Source organism: Garra rufa, chromosome 14 (genome assembly GCF_049309525.1).
Source record: "Garra rufa chromosome 14, GarRuf1.0, whole genome shotgun sequence".
In the NCBI taxonomy this organism is placed as follows: Eukaryota; Metazoa; Chordata; class Actinopteri; order Cypriniformes; family Cyprinidae; genus Garra; species Garra rufa.
This window is the reverse complement of record NC_133374.1, coordinates 16,154,484-16,177,554: the sequence shown is the minus strand read 5'-3', so window position 1 is coordinate 16,177,554 and position 23,071 is coordinate 16,154,484. Positions and strand designations below refer to the sequence as shown.

General features: G+C 33.4%; 2 protein-coding genes across 3 annotated transcripts; one reads left to right on the top strand and one right to left on the bottom strand.

The window, feature by feature from the left end:
* The first annotated feature begins 46 nt into the window (after positions 1–46).
* Positions 47–14,861, top strand: gucy2f (guanylate cyclase 2F, retinal). Its single transcript, XM_073818155.1, has 19 exons — positions 47–611; positions 1,698–2,491; positions 4,724–5,025; positions 5,112–5,466; positions 7,638–7,722; positions 7,827–7,923; positions 8,011–8,139; positions 9,228–9,308; positions 9,388–9,564; positions 9,669–9,825; positions 9,911–10,060; positions 10,216–10,364; positions 11,780–11,943; positions 12,021–12,213; positions 12,298–12,472; positions 12,563–12,661; positions 12,749–12,843; positions 13,169–13,254; positions 14,631–14,861. Exons 2-19 carry the CDS (start codon positions 1,747–1,749, stop codon positions 14,713–14,715), a joined length of 3,324 nt encoding a protein of 1,107 aa, XP_073674256.1. The 5' UTR covers positions 47–611; positions 1,698–1,746; the 3' UTR covers positions 14,716–14,861.
* A 3,534-nt stretch (positions 14,862–18,395) lies between these two features.
* Positions 18,396–22,359, bottom strand: LOC141285106 (serpin H1-like). Of its 2 annotated transcripts, XM_073818156.1 has the most exons (6): positions 22,203–22,359; positions 21,505–21,552; positions 20,343–20,956; positions 19,651–19,749; positions 19,329–19,561; positions 18,396–19,238 (listed from the first exon to the last, which is right to left on the bottom strand). In XM_073818156.1, exons 3-6 carry the CDS (start codon positions 20,923–20,925, stop codon positions 18,936–18,938), a joined length of 1,218 nt encoding a protein of 405 aa, XP_073674257.1. In that variant the 5' UTR covers positions 20,926–20,956; positions 21,505–21,552; positions 22,203–22,359; the 3' UTR covers positions 18,396–18,935. The 2 variants fall into 2 exon arrangements, with proteins under 2 accessions (XP_073674257.1, XP_073674258.1); XM_073818157.1 differs by lacking the exon at positions 21,505–21,552 and having other exon boundaries at positions 22,203–22,358.
* Positions 22,360–23,071: the final 712 nt, after the last annotated feature.

Sequence of the window (23,071 nt, the reverse complement as noted above, 5' to 3'; positions counted from 1 at the left end):
TTTTGTCCCTGACCAAGTATGGATTAGATTCATCCGCGGGTCACTTTCAAAGGACTTTCAGTGAATAGAGAAACATCTAGGCCTCTTGATATTTTCGAGGGGATTCAATTAAAACGCAAATCGCTTTTTTATTTGATTTGATTATAATGATTTATTTAATTATTTTCACGCTCGACAAGGATTTAAGAAACTGCGACATAAAGGAAATAAGGTAACAACTGAACCCGCATTAACAACACTATCGATATTCTACACTAGTAATAATCATAACAGTGAAAAATGGAAAATGTTACTGAACGTTAGGTGTGAATTGTGAAGGTGCAAAAGGGCACCTGGATTGATGACTACAGGCATTAAGTAGCTCTCCAGGGTGCTGAAGTTGAATCTCTCATCGCCACTGACGAGCCTCATCAAACTCTTGTTTGTGAAGCTGAGATCTACTCAACATTTGTTTATGCCCACGGCGCGACTGATGCTGGAAAACCGTCGTGAAAGATGACCGTCTAACTCTATAAAGGATAAAAATCCACCTTATTAAAGAAAACACTGGAGCAAGGAAGTAAAACTTTGTGGAAATGTTCTCATGCATCAAGAGGCCCGTATAAATAATGGTAAGTTCAGTTTCTCAATTGCATTGTACAGTATGTAGCAATGTGTTTCAGATTGTATGGCATTAATATAAGTGCATTTTTTGCATTTGCAGTGCATCAAAAATTTGGTAGTGAAACAATTTTCAATCAGAACTTGCTAGTAAATTTCACAAATAATTACAAAGAAGTGGCAAGCAACAGACTGAATTAAACATGACATTTAGATGTAAAGACTAAAATATTATTTACTTCCAAAAATAATACTGTGAATGTAATGTTTTTAGTATTGTCAAAAATATTTTCTCCTTGTCACAATAATTTAATGTAATTTCTACATGTAATATTTTAGTTAGAATCATTTAGTCGAGTTTCAACTCTAATTAATTTTACAATGAGCTGCAGATAACTACTTTGACTTTTACAAAATCAATCAAATGTTTTTGAACAGTAAGATTTTTAATGCTTTTTAAAGAAATTTCTTCTGCTCACCAAGCCTGCATTTATTTGATCCAAAGCACAGCAAAACAGTAAAATTTTGAAATATTTTTACTATTTAAAATAACTGTTTTCTATTTGAATATATTTTAAAATGTAATTTATTCCTGTGATTTTAAAGCTGATTTTTTAGCATCATTACTCCAGTCACATGATCCATCAGAAATAATTATAATATTCTGATTTGCTCCTCAAAATTTTTTTTTTTTAATTATTTTTAAAATTATTTATTATTATTAGGTTGAAAACAGGGGAGTAGAATTTTTTTTCCCGAATTGTATAATCACTTTTGATCAATTTAAAGCATCTGTGCTAAATAAAAGTAATAATTTCTATCATTTCTTTACAAAAAGAAATTAAAATATATTTAAACAGAAAAAAAAAGTTATTTTAAATAGTTAAAATACTTCAAAATTTTACTGTTTTTACTGTATTTTGGATCAAATAAATGCAGGCCTGGTGAGCAGAAGAGAATTCTTTAAAAACATTAAAAATTTTACTGTTCAAAAACTTTTGACTGATAGTGTATATATAACAGATAAGCCTATATTATTGAATATTTGGACTTGAAAACTGCTAAATATGTGCCATGTCTAATTTCCTGTTTTCTAGGTGTTTCTTTGTAACATCCATCTCTCATAACGGCTTCTGACGGAGGACAATGCAACATATTCACCTCCCATTCGGAGGTGCTTTATGGGAGTTATCCAGTTTCCCCTGCTGCACCGTCCTCCGGAGCAGACACAGCCTCTCCACGCTACCATTTTACAGCATTACACTATGGATTATTCTTGGTGTTTTGACATTTCCATGCTGTGTCCAATGTCTGATTTTCAAAGTAGGTGTCCTCGGGCCTTGGAACTGTGACCCTTATTATGCAAAATCACTTCCTGCCATTGCATCCAGACTGGCTGTTGGCCGCATAAACGAGGATTTTAGTTTAGACCTGGGCTGTACAATGGACTTCGTCATCCTTCAGGAGGCTTGCGAGACATCTAAAGCCTTGACCTCATTTGTGCAATATGAAAACCTGGTTGATGCATTTGTAGGCCCTACAAATCCAGGATACTGCAATGCTGCAGCGCTCATGAGCAAGAATTGGGACAAGTCTATGTTTTCATGGGCGTGCGTTAACTATGAGTTAGACCGGGTTCAAGGCTACCCAACGTTTGCTCGAACTTTACCGTCCCCGACGAGGGTGCTTTTCAGTGTGCTTAAGTTTTTCAGCTTGGCTAACATAGCCATCGTGTCTTCTAATGAGGATATATGGATCGACACGGCTGCCAAATTGGCTAGTGCTCTCAGAAACCAGGGGCTTCCTGTTGGCATCGTCATGTCCACGGGGAATAATGACACCATGCTGGAGAACACGTTGCTGAGCATACAAAACGCAGGGGAGATAAAAGGTAAAGTGTTTTGAATGCATAGATTTGCAGTGTCTGCATAAACATTCCTTTTATGTTTAGAGGCATTAAGAGATTTTTGCTTCAGTAAATATTTCTCGGTAATTTTTAAGGACAAGTTCTATATAGGCAAAGCAATAACTATTGTTTTAACCTAGATTTCATTTTGCCTGTGTCGATTAACCAGCAAAATTCTGGAAGTGGAGCATTCCACGGATAAGAATACATGAAACGCATTATTAGACCTTTTTTTAAAGCTGCAGGATATATTAAACAAATTTCAAAATCATAATAAAGCATAAGGCTATTGTGAATTCACAAAGGCTACCATTTAATTATATAAAAAAATGAGATGCAGGCTTAATATTTGTGGTTTAATTATTTGCATGCATGTGTCGGAGCGGCTCTGTTCAGAGTAAATGCTGCTCCACACAAACTGTTATCATTTACATGTGTGCAGTGTCTCAAACCCGATCTCTGCATATTGTTGTGAGTTTGGGTTTATTATAACGTTCATCTGGGAATGCAATGTGTGCCATTTCATCAGATTTGTAAGATAAATCATTTATAAACCTACACAAACACAGGAGAATACATCAATATCTTTCTCAATATGCTAACTGTTCATCGCGATTTAAAAAAAAGGCCAAATCCTCACATTTTGATGTCCACATATTCAAGAAATTACAGTTGCTGTAGCATTTCTGTTGTAAAGAAATGGATATTTTTCCATTTCTTTACAACAGAAATGCTACAGCAAAGATTAAATGGACATTTGAATTTAATGTTGTTTAGTTAATATTAAACAAGGAATTATGGTGTGTTCACACCAAATTTAATTATTTGCATGAGTAGATTACATACAAAGGGCATTACCTCTATGTTTATAATACATTATGTATTTTAACAGTTTTGTTCAATTAAACAAAAGAATTACTTGCTTTTGATACTTTGTTTGAACTAATTATTATTGCCTCATTGCTATCATAATATTTTAAATCATTTTAAAGGCTATTATTTGCTTAGGTCTATTTTTATCGCTCTAAAAAATAATTATAATTATCTGATAACTTAATTAATCGTCAGAATTATTGACTGCTTACTCAATTACCAAAATAACTGTTAGTGACAGCCCTATATATTTTATTTTTAAATTATAATTTTAAAATTTTGTCAGTGTGAGTTTCTTAATATTTAATAAGTCAAATATTGAAGGCATTTTAAGATTACACCACAAAAACTATAAAAAGGCAACATATATTTCAAGAGGCTTATCCTCTTAATAATACATTTGAATTTGAATATGTAAACACAAAACATTTAAAATTTAAGACATAACTCTCCCTTATCAACCTTAGATTTAAAATAATAATAATAATAATAATATATATATATATATATATATATATATATATATATATATATATATATATATATATGTGTGTGTGTGTTTGTGTACTTTACTATATATTATATATTTAGAAATATTACATATTATCATACTAATATATTGAAACAAACATACAAAAAATTATGCAATAAATAAACAAATAAAAAATAGGTATAAAATGAACTTTTGACTTGAAATCCTATACTGTAAAAAGTTTTCACCGGTTTTCACTTAAAAACTTAAGTTTAGCAGCTGCCTTAAAATTTTAAGTTAAATCAACTTAAGTCATTTCAACTCACAAGTTAAATCAACTAACTTTTATTGTAGTAAGTTAAAATGACTTGTAGTTTTAAGCTGATTTAACTTAAAATTTTAAGGCAGCTGCTGAACTTAGGCTTTTAAGTTGAAAACTTTTTACAGTGTATACACTGTAAAAAGTTTTCACCAGTTTCAACTTAAAAACATAAGTTTAGCAGCTGCCTTAAGATTTTAAGTTAAATCAACTTAAGTCATTTAAACTCACAAGTTATATCAACTTTTTTATTGTAATAAGTTAAGATGACTTGTAGTTTTAAGCTGATTTAACTTAAAAACTTAAGGCAGCTGCTGAACTTAAAAACCTAAGTTGAATCTGGTGAAAACTTTTTACAGTGTAGTATTTAAACCTGTGTGTAAATGCATACACCAAATTTGTTACTCAATTGAAGATATTTATGTGAAACTTACGTTTAAAAAAAATGTATATTTAGGTACATTGTATATACAATGTATATAAATATACAATGTATATTTAGATCAAAATGATCATTTAATGCGAATTAACTTATTTTGCATGTGTTTTCCAGTCATTATTATGTGCATGCATTCAGCACTCATTGGAGGAGAGCAACAAACTTTATTCCTGATGAAGGCCTATGACATGGGATTGACAAAGGGTCAATATGTGTTTATACCATACGACACCCTCCTGTACAGCCTGCCCTACACCAACACCACTTACTTCCCATTGCAAAACAACACCAAGCTGCGCAGAGCCTATGACGCTGTACTCACCATCACCGTAGAGTCAGATCTAATGTCATTTAACGAAGCGTACAACATGGCCAGACGATTTGGAGAACTGATTGTGTCACAAGAGCCAGAGCAGGTGTGCACGGTGCACTTCAAAACATTTATGAATCTTATTTATACACATGCATAAGTGTTGCATTAATATGTTCTGTTACATTTCAGGTCTCTCCGCTCTTTGGTACAGTCTACAATAGTTTATACCTCCTTGCCAAGTCCATGCACAATGCCAGAAGAGCTGGTAAGTGGTTCTCCGGGTCCAACCTGGCCTCCTTCACGAGTAACATTACATATTCCGGTTTCAACCAGAACATCCGCACGGATGCCCAAGGGAATGGGCAGACCGACTACGTGATCTTGGACACGGATGGCTGGGGATCTGAACTGTACCGGTGCTTTTATGTGAACCTGACGTTAGATAAGGTGGTGTTCGCCGGCACGTACATTCATTTCCCTGCAGGTTCACCTCCGCCTTCAGACTCGAGTTGCTGGTTTGACCCTAATGGGATTTGCACAGGAGGTACAACAAACACACACACACACACACATTCTTTTTTCTTTTCTCTTAAGAATATTTGAAATAAAATATTTACTTTTTTAAAAACTACATTTTTAAAGAAAAAAAATTAAATATATATATATATATATATATATATATATATATATAATAAAATTAATAATTGCTGTTAAATTATAGTTACATACAGCTCTCTCTATATATATATATATGTATATTTATACATTTATATATAAACATAGTAAAAATATCTTTATGCTCAATATTGTGTTATAAATAATCAATATTAAACATTATTTTCATTGACACAATATTTCATTTTTAATCATGCTAACAGATATGACATTGCTGTTTTCACATGATCATTGTCACATCATGACTGTGTAATTTATTAATATTATTATTATTATTATTAAAAAAATAATAACATTCAAATTCAAACAATTTTAAGAAATATTTGGCATTTTATCTTTAGATTTTTCTTTATTAATTACTTTATTTAGTAAATGATCAATATGAAACATTTTATTTATTTATTCATTCATTCTCTTAAAAAATTTAAAGAAAGTTTTTTAGAAAAAATAAATTATAATTTTTAAGAAATAATCAATGAAAATTAATAATTACAACTAAATTATAGTTACATGCAGATCTCTGTCTATATATATATATATATATATATATATATATATATATATGTGTGTGTGTGTGTGTGTGTGTTTATATATAAGCATAGTAAAAATATTCTTATTTTTATTATTATTCAAATATTCATAATTTAAAGAAATAATTAATTTAATTTAATTTAATAATTCAAATTAAACAGTAATATTTTATTTTTAATTATGCTAACAGATATGACATTGCTGTTTTCAAATGATCATTGTCAGTAACATCATGACTGTATAATTTATTATTATCATTATTATTAAAAATAATAACATTCAAATTCAAATGATTTTAAGAAATATTTGGTATTTTATCTTCAATATTTTTAGTAAATGATCAATATTAAACATTTTTTTATTTTCTTATTCATTCATTCGTGTATTCATTCTCTTAAGAAATATTTTAAAGAAAATAATTACTTTTTTTAGAAATAGCAAATTTAAATTTTTGAAAATTAATAATTACAGCTAAATTATAGTAACATACATCTCTCTCTATATATATTTATTTATTTATATATAAGCATAGTATAAATATCTTTATGCTCAATATTGTGTTGTAAATAATCAACATTAAACATTATTTTTAATATTATTCAAAGCCAAATAGTTAAAAAAATAATTAATAAAAATGTAATTTAATTATTTAAAGTAAACAGTAATGTTTTCTTTTTGATCAAACAAACAGATGACATTGCTGTTTTCATCATTGTCACTGTCACATCATAACTGTATAATTTCTTCTTATTATTATTATTAAAATAATAACATTCAAATAATTTAAAGAAATATTTTGTATTTTATCTTCAATATTTTAGTAAATTATCAATATTAAACGTTTCATTTATTCGTTCATTCTCTTAAAAAATATTTAAAAGAAAGTTATTTTTTAAGAAATAATAAATTCAAAAGAAATGTAATAATTAACTAAATTATAGCTACAGCTCTCTTTCTCCCTCTATATATATTTATAAATAAATAATTAATTCAGTTAATTTTAATAATTAAAATTAAACAGTAATATTTTCTTTTTAATCATGCTAACAGATATGACATTGCTGTTTTCATATGATCATTGTCACTGTCAAATCATGACTGTATAATTTATTATTATTATTATTATAAAAGTCAAATAATTTTGCATAAATTAATTTACATTTTATTATGACATTACACTGTAAAAAAAAAAGCTACGGCTGCCAAACAAAAAACGTAATATTACAGTAAAATATCTTAATTGAAATAAAGTGCAAAAACAATAATTTTACAGAAATTTTCATTAAAGGTTTTACCGAAAAAAAAACATTATTTTACAGATTTTTCCTTGTTTCAATTACGATATTTTACTTTAATTTTGCGTTTTTTGTTTGGCAGCCGTAGCTGCCAGTCATTTGGCCGTTTTTTTACAGGACTTTTTTACAGTGTATAACTGATGCATATCATTATATGTATAATTAGTAACATATATTATGCATTTGTTGACTAATTTATTCTTTTGTTTTACAGGTGTGGAAATAATATACGTCATCATAGCATTTGTGATTGTCCTCATTATAGTTCTTGGTTCTATTGGTCTAACTCTATTCATAAGGTAAAATTGCTGTGCTTTTGATTAGATCCTATGATTTTTTTTTACAGTTTATGAATATATAGAAGGTGCAAGAAGTTGTGCATGATCTTGTCTGATCTTTGCAGGAGGCGAATCCAACAAATCCAGCTGTTCAAAGGACCCAACAGAATCCTGCTTACACTCGAGGACCTGACCTTCATCAACCCTCAGCTAAGCAAGAGAGTATGCGTCACCCGACCAGCAGCTTTCTTTAAACACTATAAGCTCTTTTTATGCTATATTATATTTTATATGTGTCTTTTCTTACAGAAAATCACCCTTGAGGATCTTAGCGACTCAAAAAGTTACATTGAGGAGAAGAGCACAGGGGAACGCTCCCGCTCTGTGAATAGCATGGCAACAGCAACACATGAAACTTCAAATGTGGCTGTCTATGAGGTGATTTTATGTGCCATTTCGTTTTATTTATTGAACACACCATGTTTTTTTCAACTTGACACAATTTAAGGGGTACCTGTTATACCCCTTTTTACAATATGTAATAAAGTTTCAGGTGTCCCCAGAATGTGCCTGAACTTTCAGCTGCAAAAACCCCACAGATCATTTATCATATCACTTTGAAAATGCCTATTTTGAGTGGAAGCAGAAACAAGCTTTTTGCATGCATACCTCTTTAAATGCAAATGAGCTGCTGCTTCCCGCCCACTTTTCCAGAATAGGACTGTGCCGTAATAGCTCATACCTCAGATACTCTGCTAAAAAAAACATCTGTTTGGTTTTTTATTATCATGTCTATCGTGTTGAAATCATGCGAATAACATGAATATACGAAGCACGTTGTCACACAACATTTCCCTAAGTACTAAACTAAGTTCTCTTTCATGTGTTATTGCACTTAAAAACACGCGGATTACAAAAACAGTTGGTTATGTCTGTGAAGGTAAACAGCTGAGAAAGACATCACGTTTATATTCGATCTGTTTGGCAGCAGTGTAATATACAGTAAATAAATCCACTGGTATTGTCTCCTCTGAGGCCAGTGTTGCCAAATCCGTGATTTTCCCGTCGAATTGCCGCGAGTTCATGTCCGTGGGTTGAAGTGGCACCAATAACATAATATTTAGCCCCTGGAATGCTATTTACGCGGAACGCAATTTGAATTTGGGGACCTCCGTCAAAACATGACTGGGCTACTTTTGGGCTAGATTTGAGTAGCAATTGGGCGGGTTTTGAAAATCTGGCAACCGCTTGCGAAAACAAAATGGTGGCACCGTGGGTGGAAACATGCAGATTAAGGAACAGTAATATTACAATAAGATTTTCTATGTCACAGGGGGAGCGAAATCTGAGCAGCTTGTTTTTTCACATGCTTGCAGAGAAAGGCTTACCAAAATAAAGTTACTGGGTTGTCCTTTTTCACATTTTCTGAGTTGGTAGATGCACCGGGAACCTGATTATATCACTTTAACATGAAGAAAGTCAGATTTTCATGATGTGTCATCTTTAAATCATGTTGATCTTTGCAGGGTGACTGGGTGTGGCTTAAAAAGTTTAAGGAGGGTCATTTCAAGGAGGTTAAACAGAGCACCACTAAGATCTTCACCAAGGTACTGGCTCAAAACACTTAACAGTTTGGTATGAGGTTGTTCTTTGAGAGACACATCCTATCATCTTTATAATTCCCAGATGAAGGACCTGCGGAATGAAAACGTCAATCCATTTTTGGGGTTTTTCACTGATTGTGAGATGTTTGCCATTGTGACTGAACACTGTTCTCGAGGGAGTCTACATGATCTCCTCCGTAATGAAGATGTCAAATTGGACTGGATGTTTAAATCATCCTTGGTGCTGGATCTCATCAAGGTACTTTTGAACATTTTGATGAGTATTAATGCTAAAATGTGAACTTCTAATGATCTCCAGATCATTTTCAAATGATTTGATGTCTTTCTGGTACCATCCAATAGGGCATGAAATATCTTCACCACAGGGAATTTCCTCATGGGCACCTGAAGTCTCGTAATTGTGTAGTAGATGGACGTTTTGTCTTAAAGATCACTGATTATGGTTACAATGAGATTCTTGAGACCCAAAAAGCTCCAAGGGAGGTCCCACCTCCAGAGGGTATGGGTGTTTTTTTTTTTTTTAAATCTTACTTTCTTACTTTTAATCCATCTAATTCATGATAAGGCAATTCTTTGTCTCTTAGATCTATTCTGGACAGCTCCTGAACATCTCAGAGACCTTGACAGTCCGCGGAAAGGAACTTATAAAGGAGATGTGTACAGCTTTTCAATTATACTTCAAGAAGTAGTGGTCAGAGGAGCGCCGTACTGCATGCTCGGCTTGTCTCCTGAAGGTTAGTTATGAAGACAATATCTATTGCTCCTACAGAATTAGGTGATGAACCAGTTTTAAAGAGGCAAACAGGCTGTTACCACAGAATCTGGGCAGGTATTATCAGTGAAATTTGGCATCTCTTTATAAGCAACGGCATGTTTATTGTATCCACAGAGATAATAAGGAAGGTGAAGAAACCTCCACCTATGTGCAGGCCTACTGTAGCTCCAGATCAAGCTCCACTGGAATGTATTCAGTTAATGAAGCAGTGCTGGAGTGAACAGCCTGATAGAAGGCCTCCTTTTGATCAGATCTTTGATCAGGTGAGCTTCGAGGAGTAGTTTTTGGAATTTATTGAGTTAGGATCTAAGGAACTTTGGTTGCTTATTACATTAGCAGTCAAAAGTTTTTGAACAGTAAGATTTTTTATGTTTTTTTTTAATAAGTTTCTTCTGCTCACCATAACCTGCATTTATTTGATCCAAAGTACAGCAAAAACAATAAAACAATACTATTTAAAATAACTGTTTTCTATTTGAATATATTTTAAAATGTAATATATTCCTTATATTATTATCCTTATATTATAAATTATAGAAATTAATAATTTATTTAGCAAGGATGCTTTAAATTGATCAAAAGTGATGATAAAGACATTTCTAATTTTACAAAAGATTTCTATTTCAGATAAATGCCGTTCTTCTGAACTTTCTATTTATATAAAAAAACTGAAAGAATTCTACTAAACTTTTTTCAACATAATAATAATAAAAAAATGTTTTTTTGAGCAGCAAATCAGAATATTAGAATGATTTCTGAAGGATCATGTGACTGGAGTAATGATGCTAAAAATGATTATTATTTTTTTTCAAAATAGATTACATTTTAAAATATATTCAAATAGAAATAAGTTATTTTAAAAAATAAAAATTTCACAGTTTTTGCTGTATTTTGGATCAAATAAACTGTTCAAAAATTTTGACTGGTACCGTATGTGTAATGATTTTATTAAATAAATTTAATTTAATTTAATTTAATTTAATTTTAGTGTTGCTATTTATTGTATTTCATTGTTGTTTACAGAATTGTTTAATTTCATATTATTTTATTATTATTACCATTATTATTTAATAGTATTATTATTTAATTTAATATTTATAATTTACTTTTTTTTAAAGAAATTAATACTTTTATTTAGCAAGGATGCATGAAACTTTCTATTAATCAAAGTATACAAAAAAATTTTATCATGGTTTCCACAAAAGCATTGGTAAAAGTAAGAAATGTTTCTTGAGCACCAGAACAGGATCTTAAAATTATTTCCAAAGTATCATGTGACACTGAAGACTAGAGTAATGGCTGCTAAAAAATGTACCTTTGCCCTCACATGAATAAATAACATTTTAAAATATATTAAAATTGTTATTTTATTTTTAAAAAAATGGTTACGTATTTTAAAGTTTATTAATAGTTGTTTTAAATTATAAACATTTAACAATATTACTGATTTACTGTAATCTTTAATCAAATAAATACAGCCTTGGTAAGCACAAAAGACTATACAAATAAAAAAAATAAAAAGAACAATTTCAAAAATATCTTGCCGATATTTTACTTACTTACTTACTTCCAAATTTCACGTTAAAGCCACTTAAAAGTTTCTTGGCAAAGGTCTAAAAGACAACTATCTTAAAACTATCATTTTTTAGATATTTTTTTATATATTTTCTGTTCTCAGTTCAAGCTCATCAACAAGGGCAAAAAGACCAATATTATAGACTCCATGTTGCGTATGCTGGAGCAGTACTCCTCTAACCTGGAAGACCTGATCAGGGAAAGAACGGAGGAGCTGGAGGTAGAGAAACAGAGGACAGAGAAGCTCCTGGCTGAGATGCTTCCTCCGTGAGTATATGTTTTTCATATACAACTTCTCATATACATGTTCCTGGATCAACATCTAAGTCCATTTTCATTCACAGCTCTGTGGCAGAAGCTCTGAAAACCGGTGTCTCCGTGGAGCCAGAGTACTTCGATCAAGTCACCATCTACTTCAGTGACATTGTAGGCTTCACCACCATCTCATCCCTTAGTGATCCAATTGAGGTTGTAGATCTGCTCAATGACCTTTACACCCTGTTTGATGCTGTGCTTGGCAGCCACGATGTCTACAAGGTAAGCTTGGATTTCTGAGTCAACATGGCAAACAGCAAGTGATTCCCATGAAAACTAAGGCTGATTAACTCTTCTTAATCAAAGGTTGAAACCATTGGAGATGCCTACATGGTGGCTTCGGGCCTGCCGAAGAGGAACGGCAACAAGCACGCAGCCGAAATTGCCAACATGTCTCTGAACATTCTCAGCTCTGTGGGCTCCTTCAAGATGCGGCACATGCCAGAGGTTCCGGTCAGGATACGGATCGGCATTCACTCGGGTGAGCTCTCGATCTCCAGTGGTTTTCATTCGCTCATTGTCCAAATTTGTAGTTCTGTCCCTCGACCTATCATGTTTCTTCTCTATCCAGGGTCGTGTGTTGCTGGAGTCGTGGGTCTAACTATGCCTAGATACTGCCTTTTTGGAGACACAGTCAACACAGCCTCTCGAATGGAATCTACAGGGTTGCGTATGTTCCATTCAGATATTTTTGTGATATACTAACCCATGATGTACTGTAATGAGAAGCTCCATCAATAAACATTATTTCCCTCAGCTTACAGAATTCATGTGAACATTAGTACAGTGAATATTCTCCGTTCACTGAACGATGGCTACAAAATAGAAGTTCGAGGAAAGACTGAGCTAAAGGTACTAACACAAATGCTTTATTTTGTAAAATCATAACTAACTAAACTAAATAGTATGAACATATACTACAACTTGTGGTCAGTTAATAATTTCATTCAGCAAGGATGCATTAAATTGATCAATGTAACAGATTTCTACTTCAAATAAATTAAAGTTATTTTAAATTGCAAAGACCTTTTTTCTATATTTTTGATTAAATGCAGCCTTGGTGAGCATAAAATACTTCTTTCAAGAACATTAAAAAATCTTACTGACCTCAAAATGTAGTACAAACTTACTGTGGCTATTTTACATTTTTTATTCATATTTATGTTTTTTTTTTTAGGGGAAAGGCATTGAAGAAACATACTGGCTTGTTGGAAAAGCTAATTTTACAAAGCCTTTGCCAAATCCACCAGAGATCAAACCAGGGTAAGATTTTAATCATATTTGACCATTTATCATTTATTTTACACATAAAATTATATACACTATTAGTCAAACGTTTTTTAACAGTGACATTCCTCCTCTGCTTACTAAGCCTGCATTTATTTGATCCAAAATACAGCAAAAGCAGTAATATTGTGGAATATTTTGCTTTCTATTTGAATATATTTTAAAATGTAATTTATTTTTGTGATCAAATCTAAATTTTCAGCATTATTGTCCCAGTCATCAGTGTCACATGATCCTTCAGAAATCATTCTAATATGCAGATTTTCTGTTTAAGAAACATTTATTATTAATATCAATATTTAAAACAGTAATTTTTTCAGGATTCTCTGATGAATAGAAAGATCCAAACATCAGCATTTATCTTAAATAAAAAACTTTTGTAACATTATACACTATACCATTTAAAAGAAAGTACCATTTGGGAAATAAATGATTGAAATGAATACTTTTATTTAGCAAGGATGCTTTAAAGTTATCAAAAGTGATAATAAAGACATTTATAATGTTACAAAAGATTTGTATTTCAGATAAATGCTGTTCTTCTGCACTTTCTATTCATCAAAGAAACCTAAAAAAAAAAATCCTACTCAGCTGTTTTCAACGTAATAAAAATTCTAAATGTTTCTTGAGCAGCAAATCAGAATATTAGAATGATTTCTGAAGGATCATGTGACTGGAGTAATGATGCTAAAAATTCAGTGTTGAAATCACAGGAATAAATTACATTTAAAATATATTCAAATAGACAGCAGTTATTTTAAATAGTAAAAATATTTCACAATATTACTGCTTTTGCTGTATTTTGGACCAAATAAATGCAGGCTTGGTGAAAAATGAAAAAACTTTTGACTGGTAGCGTGAATATATATTAGAAATTAACTGAATTTAATTGAATGTAAAGCAGTGGTCTTTTTAATTATATTGCACTTTTTTTACTGGATAAATAGTTTTTTACTGCAAGACTTTCCAAATAAATTGTACTTTTAGATTCATTTTGTGGTTCAGATTAATTGTCTTTGTACTTATGAATGGAATACTATTTACGGATTGGATAATTGGATTTATGCATCAGGGAAGACAACCATGGTTTGAGACCTGAGGACATTGAGGCTTACAGGAGAAGGAAAGCTGAGAAAAAGGCATGAACCCACAGTCATTTGCAAGGAGGTAGTACCTTGCATGCTGTGCTGTGGTGTATTTGTCATGTGGTTAGGGGGTTTTCTGCTGGTATTGTGCCGTGATGGTGGTTATTGTGGTGTTGGACTGTCTGTGCATGCTGTGTATTTTTGCAGTTTTTCTGAAATGCATCACTTACCTTAGTCTAAATCACTAAATCACTTGTCTTCTTTTAGAGATAACTGGCAAGACATGGTGACGGAGGAGATCAAGTCAATATTTCGCAAGGCCAAGAGACAAGTGGACAAGCCCAAAATCTGAAAAGCACAAGGAAGGATGTTAAAACTGACAACGAAGGAAAGACACATGACAAGTTGCATGGGAGAGAAACAAAGGACAACACAAGCATGTGTGTTTCACTGCAGCTTACAAAGACTACTTTAATAGGATTGATTGTCGTCTGTCTAATCCGACTCTGCCCAGCGCAGCAGAAACAACAGTGCTAATGAAATGGCCGCTGAAGAACAAGTAGTCAGTGAAAGTGTATTTCTTTCCCCACACTTCCTCTGCTTTGGCCACAAAGTGGCTCAGTGTGCATCTCGTACCAAATACGAGTGTGTGCTTGTTAGTTTTTTCACCATTTTCGCATTTTGTGTTCCCATGGTGGAGCTTTAATTGATTTTCTTTGATCTTCTCTAACCATAAAACAATGTAGTGGCATAATCAGATTTGGCGAGGCTTAGTGGACATCTGCTGCAGAGACCAAATGGGATATTCTAGCAATGTTTATGCAAAAGCCAAATTGACTGAGGTTGGTTGATAGCATGTGATTACAAATGTAAAGCTGCTGTACGTTTTCTCAGACTCGTGACTGTTTATGCTGAATAAGAAGTTGCTTAAGAGAAATTACAAAATGGAATGCAATAATTCTGTGAATTCTGTTCATTTATGTAAAGATGTTTATTTATACTATGCAGAATATTATTAGTTGTACATTGCAATACATTTAGAAAACAGGGCAAAACTGATACTGCTTTTAAAATACATACAAAATCAGACTAATCGGTTTAATAAAGGGTCCTGTCTCTCTCTCTGATGAAGCACATGTGCTTGTATTGGATTTAAAATGATGCTGTGCAGTTTAAGTTGTATTAAACATGTAGGCTGGGTTTATCTGAGAGGGATTGACTGCCTTACATAAGCTGTTTAAAATGATAACTTGCATTTTCTGTAAATCAGACCTATCAGGCACAGCCTGAGTGGCATTTTTAATTTTTCTGACTGATCTCATTTTCTGGGAGTCAATGTAATAGTTCAGTTTCGCACTCCTAGCATTTTTTAAGTGTCTGTTAAACGTTTATATAAGTACTGTACAATATTATATACTATAATTGTTACAGTTATAGATAAGGATAACAGTATGATACTTTAAATGTTCAATTTCAAGCTAGCAAAAGACAATGTTGTTCTGATGTTATATAGACAATAATATGCTTAGTTCAACAAATCATTCTTTTGATGCGTTTTTTTGTTTCTTCTTGCATTATAATGGAAGCTAAGGAACAGCCTCAGTAAACAGTAATTTACATAATTTCAAAACTGACGAGTCACCTGAATCTTATTAACTGTGGTGCGCACACACCCAAGGGAACACGTACGTGTGGCACAAGAAAAGCAGCAGCTAGAAAAAAAGTTTAACTGGTTTAATCTGAAGGCTACCGATTTCACTCTATATTTCGCAGCATATCAAGGCAAGTGCACTAAATTATCGTTCTCGTCACTATGATGAACACTTCATTAGAGCATTCAATTTCCCCTAAAGATTACAGTTGAGGTTAAACGTTTACATACACCTTGCAGAATCTGCTAAATGTTTATAATTTTTAACCAAAATAAGAGCGATCATACAAAATGAATGTTATTTTTTATGTAGTACTGACCTGAATAAGATATTTCACATAAAAGCTGTTTACATATAGTCTACAAGAGAAAATAATAGTTGAATTTATAAAAATGACCCCGTTCAAAAGTTTACATACACTTGATTCTTAATACTGTGTTGTTACCTGAATGATCCACAGCTGTTGTTGTTGTTTTTTTGTTTAGTGATAATTGTTCATGAGTCCCTTGTTTGTCCTGAACAGTTAAACTGCCCACTGTTCTTCAGAAAAATCCTTCAGGTCCCACAAATTATTTGTTTTTTCTGCATTTTTGTGTATTTGAACCCTTTCCAACAATACTGTATGATTTTGAGGTCCATCTTTTCACACTGAGGACAACTAAGAGACTCATATGATATTACAAAATGTTCAAACACTCTCTGATGCTCCAGAAGGAAAGATTATGCATTAAGAGCCAGGGGTGTAAACATTTGAATAGAATGAACATTTGTACATTTTTCTTATTTTGCCTAAATATTATATTTTTTTCATTTAGTACTGCCCTTCAGAAGCTACAGAAGATGCTTACAAGTTTCCCAGAAGACAAAATAAGTTAAATTTACCTTGATTTTCAAATTCGAAAAGTTTAACTGTTTAGGACAAACAATTAAGGGACTCGTGAACAACTATCAAAAAAATAAAAACACAGCTGTGGATCATTCAAGTAACAAAACGGTAGAGTCAAGTGTATGTAAACTTTTGAACAGGGTCATTTTTTTATAAATTGAACAATTATTTTCCCTTTTGGACTATATTCAAACATCTTTAATGTGAAATATCTTATTCAGGTCAACACGCATTTTGTATGATCCCTCTTATTTTGGTAAAATAATTAACATTTTGCAGATTCTGCGAGGTGTATGTAAACTTTTGACCTCAACTGTGTTTCTCATTTGGGTTTTATGAATAAACTAAGATATGTAAATGTAAAACTAAAAAAAGGTAAAGTAAATGGGACATAAAGGACTTTGTGCATGGTGTGTGAATATACATTATATGAAATGTGTCTAAAAGTTTAAAGTTGCATAGCCATATTGGAGATACTCGGATGTAAACAACAGCATGGATTGCATGGTTAATATACTACTGAATGCACTGTTCATTTATGTTTAGTGCAGCCAATATGGCCAATTGATGAGAGGCAATGTCCAAAACAGAAACACTTCATTAGAGGGTTCAATTTCCCCCAAAGATTATTTCCTATTTGGCTTTTATGAATAAACTAAGGTTTGCGTTTTACTTTAACGTTTTGTTTAAGCAAAGAACTTCAGTACGTTGCCAACTGCTAAGTAAAGGCTGCATCTGTTCATTATTCTCAGTCATTTCTCACTTCTCAACAAAATGTTTGAGACCTGAAGGTCTTGTCAGCAGTTTTGTTGCTTACCACAAGATGTCCCTGTTATAAAGGTTTTGTTTTGTGAGCTTACCCATAGCAAGGATACCTTATATTCGAGTATTCTCTTTAATCATACTTCTTACAAACCAGTTTCATTTTCTGAATAGTATGCATATTACATTAAGTCGTCCTGGGTTATCACGTTGGTTATTTATCTCGACCATTTGCTTTTTTGACTATTTTCTTAGCCTCGCCTGATTGCCCATCTCACCATGTGAGCCCTTGACTCCAGCCTCTGATACCTCCGTTGTATACCTCCACTCATTGTGAACGGAAAGCTACCTTTTCACGTCAAAACTCCTCTTTGTGGTTTAGGGGTTTACGGTGCCATAAAGACAGCAGGGTGTCTGGGAAATCTGTGTCACTTACAGGTGAGGAGGTGAGACAACACTTTAAGCCCTCAGTGGAATAAACGCACAGCTAAAGCTCCACATTCCTGAAGGTTGACACAACAATCCAGGCGGAATGACTGGGATTAAACTGGTAGGAATTACAGAGCAGTGACAATGTGCTTTGCTTTTACCTGTCGTTATTAGTTATTGTCAGTCGTTCGGAAGAGTGTGACTGTATGTTAGTTTTATTTATGTATTCATTTTATGTATTATTTTAGATTGTATCTATTTTTTGGTTTATTTATTTATTTAAACAGAACGGAACAGTATATATTTTGGGGAAAAAAATCGGTTTATTGAAAAAAAATCACAGAATGAGAAAAGGAGAAAAAATTAGCACACTTTCTCAAAAGATACTATATGGTAAAAACATAAAAACATAACATCTAACATGGAGACAGGCATCAGTGCAGGAGTCAAGTTTTTTGATGGAAGTAAAATCATAAGAACCTACCTACTGTGCTTGAGAAACAGAATAGGACTACCTTTTCCCTTTAAACATTAAAGATAAGGCAAACCCTATGTTGCAAACTCATAAAGAGACATTCTACAAGCACAGTCATAAATGCCACAGCTTAACATCAATGACACTACACTTAATATAAGCATAGTGTCTGATTAAGTAATACACATCAACTAATTGATGTCAAACCTCTGATTGCATTTGTAGGGTTCTGATTCCTCACCTATAGGACTGCATTGCTCCTGATGTTTACAACCAGTCTGACATGTCATTGAGACACAGATAATCCATTGGAATGGGCACATGAGGTAACAATCAGATCATTAATAACAATAATACCATTTTAAAACCTACAACTCATCTCTCATTTTATCACCCTTAGGCCGAACTAGTCTGCCGATAAAGAGAATGGAGTTGGTCTTGTTGTCTTTCACAAGGAAAATGAAGGGATGGTCGGCGTAGAAGAGCTTGGGGTTCCGGATCTTCTCGCTACCGTAGATGTCGGCGTCAAATGGGTTTCCCTCTGTGTCCCACTCCAAGGCGGAGGCATGGAAGACATTGGCGAGGTAAAGATCTTTCTTGCCGGAAATGTTAGACAGGTCTGCCTTAGACTTGTCCACCGCTTCAGTGAGACCAAGTTCTGCAAGATGTTTCTGCAAAGCAAGAGAGAAGAGCATTATATATCATGCAAGAAAAGTATCATAGTTAGTAGTGGCTATATAGCAAAAATAAGCCATATTTACCTGAAGGTCATGGCTGACTTCCATGCTAACTTTAGGCAGGGAGATGGCAACCGCTCTCTCCTCGAGCTTGCTGACCCAGGTGTCCAGCTGCTGGCGAGTGAGCAGCTTCTCCAGCCTTTCCAGAGGCTCCACATGGTAGGGCATGATGAAAATCATGCTGGACTTCTTATGTGCCAAAGGCATGCTGACCACAAGCATCTTGTTCTGTGTGTCTTCATAGAAGCCGTAGATACCTATAATTGGTAAAGTTACATACTGTTGAGTTCACTTGTAGGTTTAGTAGATTTTGAGTAAGAGACTTCAAAACATCTGTTGGTTTTACCTGTGCGATGCATCATTGGAACAGAGACCGTGTGAGAGCGGGAAACCAGGAAACCACGGTTGTCAACCATCTTGTGGTGAAACCTCTCATCCCAGTGGGCTGTGGAATAGGAATAAACCATTAGTATGATTTTGTGTTTTGTTATTCTGGCCTGGCTCTTTATTAGATCTGTATAAATAATTGAATAAAATGTAGTGTTAGTCATGTAGACATTCTTGTAACTATTAAAGTAATAGTTTAAAAGTTTTCACCCCCATTCTCTTAATGTATTGTTTTTTTCTTTTGGAGCATCAATGAGTATTTGAAACTTCTGTAATAGTTGCATATAAGTCCCTCAGTTGTCCTCAGTGTGAAAAGATGGATCTTCAGGTCATACAGTCATTGTTGGAAAAGGCTTCAAATACAAAAAAGTGATAAAACCTTTCTGAAGAACAGCAGGCAGTTTAACTGTTCAGAACAAACAAGGGACTCATGAACAACTATCACTAGTTTTAGTCTTGTGGACTATATGTTAAAGTCTTTCATGTGAAATATCTTATTCAGGTCAGTACTAAATAAAAAATAACATGTATTTTGTATGATCCCTCTTATTTTAGTAAAATAATTAACATTTTGCACATTCTACAAGGTGTATATAAACTTTTGACTTCAACTGTAGTTTAGTAAGTCATTTTTATAACATAACTACTTACGTTTAAAGAACATAGCATTGACGATCATAGCCCCATCTGTGTTTATCACATCCTTGGTAATTTCTGGCAGCTTTCCGTCAGTTGACTTGGCAGCCCACTCATTGATGGAGTTAATGGCGCTTCTTTTATCGCGGAAGTTGATCTTCGAGTGTTCGTAGTTGTAGTGCTTCTTGCTGCTCTTGACAAAGTCGTCAGAAAAGCTGACAGAGCTTGGGCCGTACAGCCTGTTGTTGATCTTCCATGTGATGTTGCGGGCCTCGGGGTCGCTCACCTCAGTCAGAAGCTCAGACAGGCCTGTGTGCAGATGGTCATCCCTTAGGGCGTCAGCCTTCAGGAGACTCTTCACCTGGGACGCAGTGGAGGATTTGCCCCCCATGGCGACCATTCCCAGAGAGGAGGCCACCACCACAGGAGAGATGAGGATGTTGTCGAGATCCTTTTCTTTGGCGACATTGTGGTAGAGATTGAAGGCCAGGTTAGCGCTGGTCTCTGCCATGGAGGTTGCATGGGGACTCAGCTTTTTGTCCTCACCGGACACGGCCACAGCCAAAAGGCACAGAGCAAAGAGGTTGGATACCAACATGCTGGCTGTATTTTAGAGTAGCAATAAAAGCCTAGAAGAGAAAAGAGGCAACAATTAATATAAAGTGATAACTGAACAATTATTCACTAATGGAAATGTAAATATTTCTATGTGTCTGTTTTAGGAACAAATGGCTGCATAGTGAATTAGTTTGATCTTGTGTTTTATATCAGTTTTAAATCATTTTGCATTCAAGTTTTTTTTTAATGTTTGCACCATAAACAGTTAAACCTACAGATATGAAGCCTGTAGGTCATGTTTTCTAGGCCAAACCAGTTAAACAAAAGCAGTTGCAATAACTAATCAGACAGGCACTGCTTAACTTGAGTCTGCTCATTTTATGCACTTCTGAAATTTAGTTTAAAACACTTTATTGCATATAAAAATCACATTTCATGTTGGAAGTGTGATTTAAAACTATGTTTGAGTTGGTCGTGAGATGTTATGTGTCCGTTTTCACTGATAACCTCATGAAGCAGCTTATGTAAATCAGCATAGTTTTTCATTCACATTTCATTATGTTTGTGTCTTTTTTCCATTTTTTCTTTGCATATGTTGCTTTGTTTTCATCTTGGATACCTTGATACGTTTTCATATTCATAGTTGTCAATGATTGCGATTTTCACTCTGAAAGACAAGAGGTGCATTTGGGTAATCTACACAAAAATATATTTATATACATTGGTTAATGTGCAAAAAAACCTTCTTGAACTCAGTTTTTTTTTTCTAAGTTATGAAAAGGTTTAAATTGAATCAGAAATTTGAGAAATCTGCTGCTACTTCATGCACACACAGAGAAAGAAAGACATGTACACTCTTCTTATTGGTTAAGAGATAGAAACTTTAGACCAATCAGAACTTCCACAGTAGACCCGCATCTGAATACCAGAGGTAGAACTGATTGAGTGATAGCATAAACCACTCCCAAATGGAAAAATCTCATCACTTTAGGGTGTGCAAATAATGGGAAAAAATAACACAAATCTGGAACAATATGCGTCATTCAAAGGAACCTAAATTGATAAAAAGAAAAACATTCTATGATTGTCCAATGCATCTAAACTGAACTTTTTTCACTACTTTTCCATAAGATGAAGAAAATTCTGGATTAAGTTGCCTGTAAAGGCATTTTAAAAATGCAAAATAAACTGAAAAAAGCTGAAGGAAGAGTAAAAAATAGTATTCTCTGACCCTGTGTGCAGTAGCTTTTTTAGCATGCAAAAAAGTCATTCTAAATAAATATTTGTGAAAGAAAAGTATTTTTTCCCAGTGATTACCTTGGATAGCTGTTTGGATGTGGTGGTGTTCTTCTTCTTCTTCTTCCTCTTCTTCTTTTTTTTCTTCTTTTTCTTCTTCTCTCAGATGTTTTCCTCTTCTTTTCCCAGATGCTGCTTCGCTGCAGAGTGTTTGAAGCAGAGGCCTTTATAGTCCATGAGAGAAACTTCTAGAAGCTGGAGCTGGTCTATTCAAATGAGGATGTTTGGATTTCCTAGGGAAGCTGGGAAAGCCCTCCCTCTGGATCAAATGACCACTAGATTCAACCTCTGCAAGGTCCTAAAGCCTTTTAAAATCTGCAAACAATCTGTTAATCTCTGCCATAATCTCATTTAAACTATGACTCATAAATCTAAAATTGTATATACAGGCATTAAGTGTGTATTGGAATATATTAATGTTTTGTCCTGTATTACATTTTACCACTCAACCCAGATTTGCTCAGCTGAGTTGGCAGTATTTGCAGAACAGAATGTGCATTTTATGGTAAAGTATGAACGTCTAAAATGACTGTTTCTCTATAAATTAGACAAAAAAAAAAAACAAAAAAAAAAAACAGGATAAATGAAGTATCCATTATAATTACAAAGTTTTCTGTTTTTGTCAACATTCCTTCTAGATTTTTCTGTCGGGGGATGCAGAGACATGCTCCTCAAGCTCACATCCTCCCCCAACACTGCCACGTCAAAGCGTGAATTCTTTTTCAGGCCGTGGGTGTGGTACAGGAACGGCTATATACATTTCAAAGTAACTTTTATAGTTTTACTAAACTTAATATAGCATTTTGGGGGGAAATTTTAGAATCAAGTCTTTTGCACTTTTTCACTTTGCATGTTTGCACTTTTTATTTATGCAACTTTTTTGTCTGTTC